A 16,428-nucleotide genomic window follows, 5' to 3' on the forward strand; every position below is an offset into this window, starting at 1 on the left:
TTTAGTTAGCTTTCAGACCATTTTAGGCTGTGGATAACACGATTATTTGTAGATTAATAGTGTGTCTTTGTTGATTATAGAAGGATATTTATCTCCAGGAGGTTACTCTCGTGGTCTACAAATAGATGAGCCAAGAACGTCTGTTATACATATTGCAAAAAAATGACAAAAACTGATTTGCATGGTCGGCTTATGAGCTACTTTGGAGCCATAGGTGATGCTGGTTTTAATCGCCCATAGCTTTATGTAATGTTTTAGTCTCACATACAGTGGCTTATTTTTTAAAAAATATCTCGGAATTCCCCTTTTAAAATAAGTTAAAACCTTTTTCAAATTATTACAAAAAATAAAAGTTTTATAAAAAAATCTTTTCGCATTTTTAATATCAAAAAAATCAAAACAAACCCATTTGGTATTTCTGTGTCTGTAAAAGTCTATGAAAAGAATGCATTATTTATCCAGCATGGTGAACACTGGCGGAAGAAAAGATGCTTTTTTTTTTGGTCACCCCCATCTCCAAGAAAAAAATGTATTAAAAATCGATCAAAATGTTGCCTGTACCTCAAAATGGAACCAATAGAAACTACAGTTTGTCCCACAAGACAGAAGCTATCACACAACGCTATCTATGGAGAAAAAAAAAAAGTTATGGCGGCCTGAAGATGGCGACAGAAAGTAATTTTTTTATGAGATTTTATTACATTTTTTTAAATAGTACAGTAAAAAAGAAACTATATAAATTTGCTATCGTCATAATCGTACTGATCCACAGAAGAAGGTTAACATGTCATTTTTACCACACCATATATGCCATAAAGATAAAGCGCTCCCAGAAACGGGTTACGTTGACAAAAAATAAAAATGTTAGTTTTTGAATGCAGGGAGGAGAAGTTTATCATACATCTATGCTTGATATAACTAGACTCTGGCAATAATACACACGGCAGTGTCTGTGCACAATTAGCATAGGAGTCGGGTTCCTATAGTGATAATACACAGGGGGCAGAAGGCACAGATGTTCCTCCGGCGGCCTGCGGTAACGGAAGTCTCAGGACGGTGCAAGAGTGAAATACAAACTAAAACACAACAGGATTCCTCATTCTCTGCAGTGCCCTCCCATTCTGATCTAACATGACATTGTTCCATGGACCCATGAATATCTTACCAAGATGGGCACAATGAGTTAGGAGTGAAGGCACATGAGATGTTGCTGTTTGATCTGAGGATTTCATTATCAGTAATCGTCCTCCAACTAAACTTTTCAGATTATTTTTGAGCAGATGGTGATGCTTCACAGAACTGACCCGTCTCTTCCAGATGCCAGGTAGTTGGTATGGGTGGAAGGTAATCAAGCGATACACAGAAGAATCCACGGCACGTCCCTCTACTGGAACTAAGGGCAGCTTTATTTTAGAGTGCTGCAGCAGGTATACACATGAGGACACGGACTCAGAATCGGCTTGTGTCCAAGTTTACCACCTGGCTGGTAAGCCCCCCAGGCTGGCTAGTAATTAAGTTCCAAGGCCGGTGCCAGTGTTTAAATAACTGCTCCCTGTGAGCAACTCCGGCTGGGCGACAACCATGGCAGCAAGTAGTTTACTCACTGACGCAGGTCCGGTCCGGCTGCCACGGCTGTTGTAAACAGGGCAGCTGCTTCCTCCACCGTCGGGGAAGGAAGCAGGGTCTATGCGTACAGCAGCCGTGGCAGCCAGACCGGGTCTGCTTCAGGAAGTAAACTACTTGCTGCCATGGTTGTTATTCAGGAGTGAGGAGGGCACACTATTACCATTGAAGCCACCAATGGGGCACTATTACTATTGCGGTCACCCACTAACGAGAGCACTATTTCTACTGGGGTCATTAACAAGGGTGCTACTACTATTTGGGCCACTAACAAGGGCACTATTACTACTGGGCCCACTAACTAGGGCACTATTACTCTTTGGGCCACTAACAAGGGCACTATTACTATTGGGGCCACTAACAAGGGCACTATTACTATTGGGGCCACTAACAAGGGCACTATTACTATTGGGGCCACTAACAAGGGCACTATAACTATTGGGGCCACTAACAAGAGCACTATTACTATTGGGGCCACTAACAAGAGCACTATTCCTATTGGGGCCACTAACAAGGGCACTATTACTATTTGGGCCACTAACAAGGGCACTATTACTATTGGGGCCACTAACAAGGGCACTATTACTATTTGGGCCACTAACAAGGGCACTATAACTATTGGGGCCACTAACAGGAGCACTATTACTATTGGGGCCACTAACAAGAGCACTATTCCTATTGGGGCCACTAACAAGGACACTATTACTACTGGGGCCACTGAGAGGACGTGCAGTACAACCACTGGGAGAGGATACGATCACCATAGGGGCCACTGAGAGGGGACACTGGAATAACGGAGGTAAAACCATATATTGTGATAAGCCACATTTCATGACCATGCCCCTTTTTACATTGGCCGGTATTTTTTGGTGACAAAGGTGACAACCCTACTGATGTCCTCACATGTATACCTGTAGAGTGAAATACTGTGGATTCTTCTATGTATTGATAGCCTGGTATGGACTATTGCTGCAAGCACCACCAAGGACAAGAAGCATAGTCCCAGCGTGGATCTCTCTACACATGTGGACTAAGGTTCCTTGAGTAATGCTGGTTTTACTTACTTATCTCTTGCTCTGCCTCACAGAACAAGACTCTTCAGTGGGGAATCCCATAATGTCTCGGGAATGTCTTGCAGTCTGCTCTGAGTCACGTTCCTCGCTGTCACTCTACTAGTTATGTCCTAACCAACTGCGACACCCAAGGACAGGACCCGTATATGTCACCCCTGGAACATGTGGAAAGCGTAACCTGACATCTCTCCTGCCGTAATTTAATTTCAGACTCCGCACCCCCTAAATGTATTCACACCCCTTATATTAATAGCAGACCCCAGAACAGTGCCCCTAAATATATTCCCACCAATGCCCAAAGGGGTTTCCCAGTGAGAATACTACAGATGACCTATCCTCAGGATCGGTCATCAATAGTTGATCGTCTGGGGTCCGTCACTCTGGGCCCGGCCGATCAGCTGAGGGGCGCAGGCTGTCACCACCGCAAATAAACACAGGTCAAAGCAGAAGCAGCAGAAGTCTCCACGCCGACCTCCTTGTACTGGCCGGTGCTTGTAACTGCAGCCACGGCTCCCATTGAAAACCATGCAATCCAGAATCAGTGCAAAAATAGAGCATGCTGAGATTTTTCATTTGCGAGCGGAAACCACACTTGGTTTCCGCTCGTGTGCATGCAGAATCACTTTTGTGTAGCATGCTATGGGCGGTATTTGCTGCGGAATCCGGAGGTGGACGCCCGCTCTGGATTTTGCAATTCAAATCTGCCCGTGTGTATTCATCGGAATAGCAATATTTACAGATGAAAGAAACCTATGTAAAGTAATTAATAGAGATGAGCGAACGTACTCGGATAGGCACTACTCGTCCGAGTAATGTGCCTTATCCGAGTACCGCTGTACTCGTGCTGAAAGATTCGGCACGCGCTGCGGAGCGGGGAGCTGCAGGGGAGAGCGGGGAGGAACGGAGGGGAGATCTTTCTCTCCTTCTCTCCCGGCCGCTCTGCCCCGCTCCCCGCTGCGACTCACCTGTCAGCAGCGGAGCGCCCCGAATCTTTCAGCACGAACACAGCGGTACTCGGATAAGTCACATTACTCGGACGAGTAGTGCCTATCCGAGTACGTTCGCTCATCTCTAGTAATTAACACAAGAGGACAGAATGTGATTGCAGGAGGATCTGGATAAGTTGGGGGCAGAAAAGTGGCAAATGAGGTTTAAGACTGATAAATGTAAGCTTCTGCACACGGGCAGAGGAAATACATGCCAGCATTAGGGCTCGTGCACCTGAGCGCTGCGGGTGTGCAGTATAGCTACGTGCAAAAATTGCGGTTATACTGCACTAAAGATCATGTGAACGGGTTAATTGCAGCTACTTGAATTAGCCCGCTCACACGATCGGAGGCATGTGATTTTCAGCTCCCATACGAATCTATGGAAAGCACACACCAGATAGGTCAGGTCTTATCTTGGTTTCCACCGCGGAGCTTAGATGCAACCTTGCAGTCCATGTCCTATCTTTGTTAGCGCGTCTAACATTCTTTCATCTGAATGCTTCTATAGGAAACCATTGGTTCCTATAGAAGCGCTTTCTGTGCGCGCCTATACTGTGAGCCCACAGCGCTCGCGTGAACGAGGCCTTACACACTAAATGGGCAAAACTGACATAGAAATGGACTTGGGGATCTTAGTTAATTGTAAGCTTAACTAGAGCTTAGCGGGTATAAAGGCAGACAACTAAAGTAATTAATGGAATGGGCGGACTACAATACCCAGAGAGGCATCAAAAGTGGGGTTATTTAGTTTAGAAAAAAGACGGCTAAGGGGCGACCTAATAACTAGGTATAATATAAGGGGACAATACAGAGATCTCTCCCATGATCGGTTTATACCCAGGACTGTGACTGTAACAAGGGGACACCCTCTACATCTTGAGGAAAGAAGGTTTCAACACCGACATAGAAGAGGGTTCTTTACTGTAAGAGCAGTGAGACTGTGGAGCTCTCTGCCTGAGGATGTGGTGATGGAGAATCCGATAGAAGGGTTTTAGAGGGACCTGGATGTGTTTCTTAAGTGTAACACATATTACATATTACTATGTGAATACGTTTGTCTGGAGCGGCCACATGGTATATTCCATAATGTCTTTATTCTCCATTTGGGCCCATATTCCATAACTGTGCAGCGTCACTATAAAGTCCCCCGGACACATCAGTATGGCTTGTATCATGTGAGCATGCTTCTCCCTGGCAGTTGTGTCATCCCCCGGCTGATACATAGCAGGCAGGGCTCAGCAGTGTCACTATGACTCTGCAGTCCGCGGTCCCCCTGACTCAGCGCTGTGTAGTCAGCGTTATATATAGTCTATCACACAGCACTTCTACAGATCGTCGCATAACATTACAATTAGCGCCACCTACTGACCGTCGCAGCATATAGCTGTTTTTGCCAATGTTTATAGTATTGGTGACGTCACGCTTCGGAGACATCACATAGCCAGACTGTCACTAGAGGACACGCCCACATTTAAACGTCATCAGGTAGCGACAGCGGACTGGCTTTCTGATTGGCGGGGAGCAGTGACGTCAATTGTCAGTTCCAGCAGGAGCCTGTGGAGGTCGTACTGGAAGTTGCAGTGGGAGGTGTGATGGTCCTGACATAGGAGTCTGCGGACCGCGTTGCCTCATGGCTCACCGCTGCCTGCTGGTGCACAGGCTCTGCCGGCCTCTCACGGGGGCACTGCTCCCCGCCGTGCCGCACAGCTGCTGCCTGAGAAGGGTGAGGCCTGCTGTACACCGTGTGCTGCCGTGCGAGTGTTCAGTACTGGGAAGAGCCTGATGCATGAGTTTCGCGCCCCCTACTGGAATGTGCTGTCATCACTTTCTCCTTACTTTCTGCTGCTGCACTAGTGGGGGGTAGTTCACTGTCGGCCACTATTAGTGGATGTCATCCCCCAGCGTGCAGGCAGCTCATAGGCTTTCTATGGAGGCCATCTAGCAAGCTGGGCACCTGTTGGAGGAGCACTTCTGCTGCTTCCCCCCAGGGATTGTGGGGGCTCCTCTCCACCACCAATCAGTACTCTTCCCTATGACATGTCAGAAATGTTGGCCCATAGCAGTTCCACTTTTTAGGGGGCTGCACCTGCAATACTCGGTGTGGCCCCTGCGCAATGCACAGAGCTGTCCCGGCACTGACCTGCTGGGGTGCTGACATGCTGATCAGTCATAGATGACCTAGCGGGAGGGTCGGCGATCCGTTATTTAGAGCTGAGATACCCCTTTATTCTGGAATTGTTCTCATTTCTGCTAATCTTGTGTGTTAAAGGGAACCGGTCACCACAAACTAAGTTATGATGCTCAGGGAGGTGACAGGAAGTTGGGGATGCCTTTTTTTTTAATACTCCCCTGCTGTCACACGGTGAAGCTCACATGCAAGCTGAAAGCTTGACTTTTTCAGACCTGTGTTTTCACTCTCCCGTAGAAGTCTATAGGAGCGCTCGCACGCAACATTCTGAAAAGAGACCGCACACGGACTTCAGAGTGACAGCGGGGAGTATTAATAAAAGAAGGTACCCCTTTACACCCCTCATGGCTCCCCGCCACTTACCTGAACACCATACCTTAGTTTATGGGGCTGTTCGGAGGCAACAGGCTTCTTTTAAAGGAACCGTTTTCGTTCAGTATGGGACATATGACATTTTAGACAGCAGTGCACATCATCTACTGTATATAGCTGAGTGATAGAATATACCCAGCAGATAAGTTATTTACCAGTGACGGCCTCACAGGGATGAACGTCAGTTAGGGGACGGCTGCCCTTGTCATTATGTTGCTAAGTATGTGCTTTATGTAACTAACTGGTTACAAACGTGTAGCAAGGGGAATATATATCCTTCAGCCGAGGAAAGGGGTGCAGGACGCATATTCCATTTCTCCATTAACGCATCGGCTGGATGTCTAAGATAGTTTATATACATAAAAACACCTTTCGTCCAACATTTATAATCCAGCACAAAACTGCAATATGATGTGAAAGTCCATATCAGAAGCGGAGAACTGAGCAGATAATCAGAGAATATCTGAGAATTCTGGTTCTCATAATCCAAGTCATCTGATAATCCCACATTTGACAGATTAAAGAGTAACTGCACTTTTTAGAAACTTTTGACATGTCAGAGAAACATGTCAAAAATTTTGACCGATGGTTATCTGGGTGCTGAGACCCCTGCTGATCACTCAAAAGAAGGGGCTTCAGCACTCAAACAAGTGCTGTGCCCCTTTAGCTGTCTTCTGACACATATAATTCTATGGAGATCTAGGCATCTCTCTTCAGCTGTCAAGAGAAGCCAACAAGCATCGAAGACCGCTGAAGGGACGCAATGCTCATTTGAGTAATCAGTGGGGGGGCGGGGGGGGGGGTCTCAGCAATGGGACCCCCACTGATCAAAACCTGTCTCTCTGATATGTTAGAAGCTTGTACAAAGTACTGTTACCTTTTTAAAGGAATTTTACTGCACATGTCATTTTAGTAAAATATTGATTTTTCTCTACCAAAAATGTTGTTACTGATTTTATGTGGCAACATCGGCTTCAGCACCATATTGGAGCAGCATGCTGTAATCCTACAGACTGGCTCGTGATGGTATATATCACACTGTCATAACGAGATACAAAGGACACTGTGTGACATCTGGTAGCAGTAAGAGCTGTACTGTACTAGCTTCCAGCCTATAGGGAACACATATACACTTTCAGACTGAGACCTTTTTGTAACAGAAGCCGGTGTAATGTATGATGGCGGTCAGTGTAGTGTTGATGCCTGGCATGTAAATCACTTATTGTAATGTTGCAATGAATTGACATTTCCTCTAGTATTGGGATGCTGGTACACTGGTGCTAGTTCCTTCTGCATGCATTGCACCCATAATTGCCTGGCTGCACTTGCAGGTTCAGTGTGGAAGTTAGCACCATTATACAAGCATTAATGGCACTCTTGTAACAGCGCTTTAGGCTGCTATTACATGAGCTTTACTTGCTATTAATTTTTGGGCTGCCCCTGGATTTGCAGTTGTTTCGAGGTCTAGGCATGCTTGTGTAGTAACACCCTAAAGCTGGGGTCCCAGGACGCGGTACCTGCATGCAGCTTGAACCCCAGTTACTACAGATAATGTATTATCAACAAGGTGGGTAACCTTTTTGGCCACGTGGTTACTGCATCTTGGGGCTGCAGTGCAATATGGTTCTTACCTGTATCCGTCTGTTTTCATACAAAGTAATCGTCAGTCTCTATGTGGATTCGTATGAACTGTTGGTTTTTGGTTTCCCTCTATAAGATCCAGACTCGAGCCGGTGATGTTGGCAAGAAGAACTTCCTGACCAATGTTATCGCTGCCTACCGACGACTCTGCTCTCAGCCCCCTAAAGGTATGGTTTGTTTGTGTAAATGTCGATGGGACCACAATAATTATGTTCTCCATAATTTCTCCATCTTTTCTGCTTGACTTTTATTATTGATTAAGCTTTTATTTGTCTATTTCAGGTTTTGAGAAATATTTCCCCAATAGCAAAAATGGCAAGAAAACAAATGATACAAACGGTAAATGCACCCATTCTGTCATGGCCTTTCTGTTTCAATAGGTTCTATCCATATCTGGAATGAGAATGAGATGGATGTACATTATGGTATATGTAGATAAGCCTTTTCTCCATCCCCAGCTGAAAGTTAACGTCCATGAGTGTTTGATCTGCGGTAATGCGGAGCTCAATCAAATGTATTGGACTTCACAATTCTGCTCACATTAGTGAGTCGGAATTGTGTAATCCACTTGCAGAAAACAGAACGCAGCATGTTCTATTTTACTGTGGATATCCAAGACATTTGTCCCATTGTGCTCTATGGTCGTGGATATACCCGCAGCCCATAAGCAATTACATTGTGTAGGGGCTGTGGGTACCCGCGTCATCACTAAGCGACGGCACAGGAAATATACACACGAAAAAGAGGTGCACTGCGCATAACCACCTGCGTGGGTACGCGGTCCTACGCAGTACGTTATTCTGCCGTGTGCAGGACCTAAAGCTGAGATTTGTAGAAAAAGCCGCTTAATGTAAACGGAGTGCAAATTTAATCCTACATTGCAGTTTGCTCTTCTCTGATGAAGCACAAACCTTATTGTATGATTACTGACTAAAGGGACTGGGACAGTCTGCTGTTGCAACGCCTGGTGAAATAGAATTTGTACAGGGAAGTATGAAGTATAAGTTTTGCATACAAATTTATATGGACCTCAAAACTCAACAGCTACTCTGTAGACTGAAAAATGTTCTGGAACAGCAGCAGATGTGGCATCCGTGTGAACAGAGCCTAATGTCCGTATTCTGTTCATCTTGAAAATGTGTTCAGTTTGTCTTATACAGTGGGGGAAACTTTTTAACCCAATATGGAACAAAAGCCATACACGAAATGAGGAACCCCTTCCTGTACTCTTATTTTACCGTAAATATACAAATTTTAAAAATAATTGTACATTTAAAAAACAAAATTCGTTGTTTTTTTTTTTTTTTTACCCGTAATGAAACAAAAAAATGTAAGTAAAAAGATATATAAAAAAAGCCCTATATGTCGTAGAAAAAAAGCAGCAAAAATATTTTTGATAGCTGAAAAAAAAAATAAGGCCGTAAAACCACCAACCACATGGCTAAAATCCTTAAAAAGTCTTAAAAACATTTGAACCAAAACACCCTGGTCCTTAAGGGGTTAAGACTAAGTTCTCTCATAAGCCAGTTTTAAACTGAACTGTATTAGAATAACATGCACCAAATTTATCAATAGGTGCATCCTTAAATTTGTAGCATCGTGGGCAGCTCCAATGACAAAGTGGAATCTACACCTGCTATGAGCAGACTTAGACTTGTGCTATAATTTGCTACAATTTCTGTCATGCTTAACAATGTAATCATTTCTTCTATTGTGTTGTGTGTCTTTTTTTTTTTTTCTATCAGCTCAAGGTTCTAAACAAAATAAGACTTCCTCAGGTGGAGGGGGTGCGACAGGGGGAGGTGGAAAGAAAGGTGGTAAATCCGATGATTGGTGGTCAAGAATGCAAAAGGTGAGACGTTTAAGCAAAATACTAACGACGACCTGTCTGTCCATGAATGAGTGGGTTTGGGAGTGACTTACATGCTCTGCCCCTGATCACATGACTGTGACGTCATTAAAGGTCCTTCATCCCCAGTGAGGGAGTTGCATGCTCCGCCCTTAATGATATGACTGTGCCATCACAGGTCCTGTACGCACACGGCTGCTGTCCGGCTAGGTGTTTGTTAGTATTCCATAGCAACGGAGGTCGCAGGGAGTTTGTAGTCCGCCTGTAATCTTCACAAGGATGCAGGACCTGTGATGAGGTCACCTAAAATGATATTAATGCTGATAGTTCTTCTTTAATTCATTTAGCTTTTGAAATCTCTGCCTTTTCTGTTGAACATCACTTTAGTTAAACTTCTGAAGTTATCCACTAGCCACAGGAAATTGTTGGGTACAAGCGCTCTGGCAGTCTAACTGGAGTTCCACCTCTGCCATATTTTGGAATGCCCCTTTAAAAGGGACAGCAGTGTCATTGGGTTAAGAGTTATTAAAAGTAGTGCCAAGTAATAGTGGAGCAGTTGCCCAAAGTAACCATTTGGGTTGCTGCTATTTGTTACAAAGCACCCCTGAGAAATGAGTGTTGTAGTCCTATTTGTGTGATGCAGACCTCTCCTGCAATGAGCTACCATCAGGGCCGGGTGTATATAAGAACATTTTTATTCACTAACATTAATCAGACAATTTGAAAATTAGTAAGAAGAATTGAGAGCTAATTTCACAAAAAACAAAGTCTTGTTAAGCCATGTTGATGTATTAGTGAAAAAAAGACGTTGCCATCAGAATGGGAAGGAAAAAAACCCTCTCTGTGACCATCGCTAAAAATACGACTACATGATAAGTAAAATTTACACTCTCTTCTTTCTTGTTTGTATTTTTACTTTTATTATTTTCTTTAATTCTTTAAACATCTCAAAGGGAACCTGTCACTACATTCATGCACTATAAACTAAGTTATGGTGCTCATAGAAAAGGTGCCGACAAGCCCAGGGATGTATTTTAGTTATAATTCTCCGACTCCCCATTTCCATGCGGTCACCCCTGGAAGTCGGTGCACTGAAAGTGCAGCGGACTCCTCTCTGCAGGCTATACACCCATACATTGGTCTTTATGGGAGTGCATGCGCACAGCCTGCAGAGGTGAATCTGATGAACTGTCTGCACGCTGACCTCCGCAGGTGACAGTGCAAGAACGGGGAGCCAGGTAAGCTTTAAAAAAAAAAAAAAAAAAGACATCCCCAGTCTCCTTGGCACCTGCCCTGAGCGCTATAATATAGTTCATGGTGCACATAGCTGGTGACAAGATCCCTTTTAAGTTTTTAGTTTTCCTCTTCTTTTGTATAGCACTTTGTAGAATTCACTATTTGTTTGACCTTTTAATTTCTGACTCACAGGGTGAATTCCCTTGGGATGATACCCAGTTTCGATACTACTTTCTGACGTCTGTAGGATTTTGGTCTGCTGCAATTTACTATATCTTCTTCAGGAAAGTTTCTGTAGAAATCACTTGGAAAGATTTTGTGAACAACTACTTGTCACAAGGAATGGTAAGTGGGAAGAGAACCGAGAATATACGGTATATCTTTATATTGTGAAGTACGAAGTATATTTCATTCATGCAATACATCAGATCACCCTTCCAAGATGTGATGTTTGGAGGGTCTAAGTTCCCCGGGAGATGATGTCAGTGCATCTCATTAGGATGTGTATCCCATAAGGACATGCAGTAGCTGCTTATACATTTATACAATGGTTCTTATGTATAGTAATCAAAATGTGCAACCACTGATGTATACATAAATCACACATGCACCTATGTAGACGGTACATCCTTGTTGAATCTGTATGCTCACCATATCTGCCCTAAACATAAAAGAAGACCTATTAGCTCTCGACAATTCTCTAATGTTTTTTTCTTAGAGCTCATGCTATTTCTCTAATTCATCTCCTAATGTATGAATACAACTGGTTGTTGTTATTCCCCATGTCGCAGGGCTGTCACACTACGATGCATATACTAGCTAGATTAAATAATGTAAGGTTCTTAGTATATAATTTGATCAAAGTATATTGGCCCATCCACCAACGTCCAGGTGCCCAAGCTTTTGGATGGGTCCGAACACTAATACCAAGTGGTTTAGTTTTAAGATAGGTTCCTACCTTAAAGAATACATCTCTCTTGGGCCTAAGCCTACAGATAAAACCAAGGAAAGTAGGCTGCGAATGTAGATGGTCTAATTAAAGGGACAGGAGGTAGATGGATAGGATCGCTCGACGAGGCAGAGCCGCCACTACTTGCCATACAGTTAAAAGAAAAAATAAGTCAGCACTTCCCAAATAGAAATCTATAGGTACACATTAAACCATGGCCGCGACATACAGTTCAAGCAGAAACCCAAAAATGTCAGCAGTACTCAAAAAAAAAAAAAAAAAGTGTATGTATGTATATATATATATATATATATATATTTTTTTTTTTTTTTAATCAGAAAAATACATAACTATGATGCATATACTAGCTACATCCAATTGACAAGAGGAATGGTGACACCCAGTTGCCAATTGTACTCATATAGTAATTGGCAGGAATGACACAATGCTGAGTAGTAATTAAAGATGCTCCAGTATTATTATGCCATGAGGAATACATATATTTACTAGAACAGACCTATCAGGAGTGCTGCAAGGTCTTCCCAAGAGTCCTTCTTCTTGGTGGTTAAAGATGCTGAGATCAGTCATACATGTTATTTATTTTAATGCCATCCTGAACAAACCCGATTGTGTTGATTTAGTTTGATCCATCTTTCTTAGGTAGACCGTCTGCAGGTCGTAAGTAAACGTTTTGTAAGGGTCGTTCTTATTCCTGGAAAGTCAAGTATGGACGGGGTAAGTAAGAGTTCATGTCTTTTATTATATACATTAGACTGAAATGAGTTTTTTTTTTTGTTTTTTTTTAGGTTTGTATGTTTTATGTGCAGTATTTTAAAAACATAGAATATAAAGCAACTTTTTGGCACAGTATTTGGTATTAGCATTCATTGTAAAGCTTCCAAACAATGTATTATTGGCCAACGCTGTATAATGATCATACTTATAGTGGTTATTAGAAGTATCCAGCAGAGCATTGTCTAGTATGTCAGAAGGACCAACCACCCAGAGTAACAAAGACCAGCCGAACGTCACAATCATAAGTATGTTAGTTCATTCAGCTGAATCCCCAACCCCCATCCATCCTTTTCTCCCATGGGGGAAAAGAGACCCCCATAATAAAATGACCCTGCACAAATCAAGAACTTTCTGACCATATATTCTCCAACCTGTATGGGCGTTTACTATACAAGTAGGTAACAAAGACTTTATATAGAGGAATAGAATAAATATATTTAAAAATATATACTGCTTTAGGTAGCCTAAGCAGTAAAAGGAAAAACCCTGATAGGCGGAGAGAGAAGCTACAGGAAAAAATATATTTAAAATAGTTCCATGTCAATACAGAGCATCTGCAACAATATTCTCTTTAGATTCTTTCTATGCAAGGAAGGTGACCACTAGGACCAACCAACCTTTGGATATTCCTGACATCGTGCACTGGATCCACCTAGGTAAGAATTCTATTCTCTATATAAAGTCTTTATCTACTTGTATAGGAAACACCCATACAGGTTAGAGAAGAAAAATTTCGGCCCGACTGCCAGAAGTCGGCCGGACACTGTTCTAGTCAGTTGGGTCCATTTGGTGGCATTTGGGATCCACCACTTTAATGGGAGAAGTTAGCAATCTAAAACTCTCATACAAAACTGCAAAATTTGGTGCAAACTTTACTGAAAGTTAGCGACTATTTAAATCTCCTCCAACTCGCATCAGTTGATATGCACTAGTTAGACATCAATCGCCGGTGAGAGGGGCAGCATTGTGCTCCCCTCATGAATACACTGAATATTCAAACTGTGTCACCTGTATTGTTTAATTGCTGCTATTGGCCAGATGGCACCATTCTTTTCCCTTGTGCCATGTTTGCTAATAGAAGAGTGGACCGGTCTCCATACTATGCCACTCATACACAGCGCAGCATAGTCTGATGACAGATCCGCTTTAATGTGTGTTGAAGACTTTAATAGACTTTTGTTGGCCATATATGCAGCTATGTTCACTATTTCATCAGCTTCAGTTTGTGATCGGTTGTATTTTTTTCTATTTTTATGTTTAGAAATATATCTGGTTTAATATTGGCAGTGTGGACACATTTGAGAGGAATTTGGAAACGGCACAGCAGGAGTATGGTATAGAGCCGGAGAACAGAGTGCCTGTGGTGTATACAGTTGAGGGTGATGGGTGAGTTTTAGTCACTTGACGCTTTTGGAATGGTCTTCCAAAGTTACTTTTTCAGAAATCAATCAGTATGGCACATCGTCTTACAAAATGCGCCAGAAGAATGATACACCTACTATTCCTGTGATTTACTCCTAAAAACAAGTACATAAGGCATATTGGATCCATTACATTTAGCATGTTTTGCTTATTTTTGTAAATAACACACCTGGCAAATACGAACTCCTTCACTTCTATTCCATTCAGTAACCAAGGCTCCTTTTATGTGGAGCGATTAATTGTTCGCGCGAGCGAAGGATGACAGAGTTCACTTATGCAGATAAATCGTTGGCTTGTAAGTCATTCAGTCATTCACATTCACTGCACCTGTGAATATGAACGATTAAACTATTACCGCTCACACGCAACGACGTTGGAACAATTAATCTTATGCCTGCATAAAATGAACTAACAAATTCTCATTCGTCCTTTAATTGTTTACCATGTTTACACTGAGCGATTGTTTAAATTTGCATGATCCAACGTTTTTGTTTTTTTAATTTTTACAATAATCCGTGTAAAAGGGCCCTTAGGATAAGGCTCTACCGCAACACCGTACCACCTGACAGCCAAAGTAGAAATCACTTCAATATTCTTTTGGGGGAGAAATTGCAGCGTTTTGCCTAGCGCATGTGCGAGAGTAGCGCCACAATTGATATACAAATAAGGAAGGTGGAACAATACCTCTGCAACGCCACCTATTGGATGGTAGCATTCCTTCAAATCAATGTCCGACCCTTTATACGGGTCTTTATAACAGATTGTGAATTAAAAACCAAGCCAGAATCCATACACAGACAGCTGTTTAATGTTTCTAATGTATTTTTTGGAAATATGGTTTCAATTCCCAATCATTGTTATAAAGACCCGTATAAAGGGTCGGACATTGATTTGAAGGAATGCTACCATCCAATAGGTGGCGCTGCAGAGGTATTGTTCCATCTTCTTTATTTGCATATATTACCCAGAGGAGCATGCATGGCCATATAAGTCCACTCAATCACCTTCTAGGTGCTCTCCTCAAGGAGAGAAGATACCCCTCCCAACCCATGTCTATAGGCTTCTCACTAGCCAAGGCGAAACCGTACTGCACACTGAGGGGTAAAAAAAAAACTGAAACGGTTATCTGTGTATGAACTCTGGTTTGGTTTTCAATTCACAATCATTGTTGTTAAGACCTGTATAAAGGGTCGGACATTGATTTGAAGGAATGCTGCCATCCAATAGGTGGCGCTGCAGATGTATTGTTCCATCTTTCTTATTTTCATATATTTCCCAGAGGAGCATGCATGGCCTTTATAAGTCTCCTCACTCACCTTCTAGGTGCTCTCCCTAAGGAGTGATTATGCCTTTTCTGACTTATAGTTGATGTAATATGTTTCTTACAGAAAGCTGTGAAGTAATATTGATTTTGCTCTAACCTGAATGTATTCATCCTGTTCATAGCTCCTTTTTTCTGAACATCCTTCCAACATTCCTTATTCTTGCCTTCATTGCATACACTCTGAGGAGGGGTCCTGCTGGAGGAAGACCAGGCCGTGGTATGGGAGGGCTCTTCAGTGTTGGAGAGACAACTGCCAAAGTACTAAAGGATGAAATTGATGTGAAGTTTAAGGATGTAGCTGGATGTGAGGAGGCTAAACTTGAGATCATGGAGTTTGTCAACTTCCTAAAGAATCCAAAACAATACCAAGATTTAGGAGCAAAAATTCCAAAGGTAAGGTTGTCACATCTGTTGTAAGTTTTGGCGTATAATGATAGAACTATTTCTCACCTGTGTCATTGGGGGACACAGCTCGGACCGTGGGTATAGCTACTGCCACTAGATGGCAGACACTAAGCAGAAAAAAATGATAGCTCCTCCTACCAGCTATACCCCTCCTGCAAGCACCAAGCTAAACAGTTTCAGTTTAGAGTCCATAGGAGGCAGAACTCTGTTACCAGTCTTCGGTGCTTTTTCTACAACTACCTTCAGGAACACAGAGCAGGCATGAGACTCTCCCTGTTAACCTACCAAGGAGGGCTAACCATGTGGAGCCAACTGCCCTATTGTATGCCCGACCCTCGGGAGGAACAGTCTATCACCAGTTTGGCTGTGACCCAACATCCATACGGCAGCATGCCCTCTCCAATGAGAGCACTCCCTCTACAAAGGGTAGCGGAGCACTGGGGTGCACACTGCTAGAGTATAGGATAGGAGTCACTTCTTCAGATGGGTGAGTATACTTCATTGTGGGGTACGTGTCCTCTCCCTCCTACCACTCCCCATCTCACTCTCTCATCCACTGGAT

The 16,428-nt window shown here is 43.0% G+C and overlaps 1 protein-coding gene across 1 annotated transcript in view; it reads left to right on the forward strand.

The window, feature by feature from the left end:
• The first annotated feature begins 5,206 nt into the window (after window positions 1-5,206).
• The window catches only part of AFG3L2 (AFG3 like matrix AAA peptidase subunit 2), a 38,496-nt gene continuing 27,274 nt past the window's right edge, over window positions 5,207-16,428 (forward strand). Inside the window, exons 1-8 of the mRNA XM_066579524.1 lie at window positions 5,207-5,408; window positions 7,963-8,053; window positions 8,169-8,225; window positions 9,632-9,738; window positions 11,164-11,316; window positions 12,581-12,655; window positions 13,977-14,101; window positions 15,584-15,854. Of these exons, the coding sequence (XP_066435621.1) occupies window positions 5,316-5,408; window positions 7,963-8,053; window positions 8,169-8,225; window positions 9,632-9,738; window positions 11,164-11,316; window positions 12,581-12,655; window positions 13,977-14,101; window positions 15,584-15,854 (972 nt within the window). The 5' untranslated portion in view covers window positions 5,207-5,315. The remainder of the gene's footprint in view (window positions 5,409-7,962; window positions 8,054-8,168; window positions 8,226-9,631; window positions 9,739-11,163; window positions 11,317-12,580; window positions 12,656-13,976; window positions 14,102-15,583; window positions 15,855-16,428) is intronic.

This window comes from Eleutherodactylus coqui, chromosome 9, assembly GCF_035609145.1.
Source record: "Eleutherodactylus coqui strain aEleCoq1 chromosome 9, aEleCoq1.hap1, whole genome shotgun sequence".
Taxonomy (NCBI): domain Eukaryota; kingdom Metazoa; phylum Chordata; class Amphibia; order Anura; family Eleutherodactylidae; genus Eleutherodactylus; species Eleutherodactylus coqui.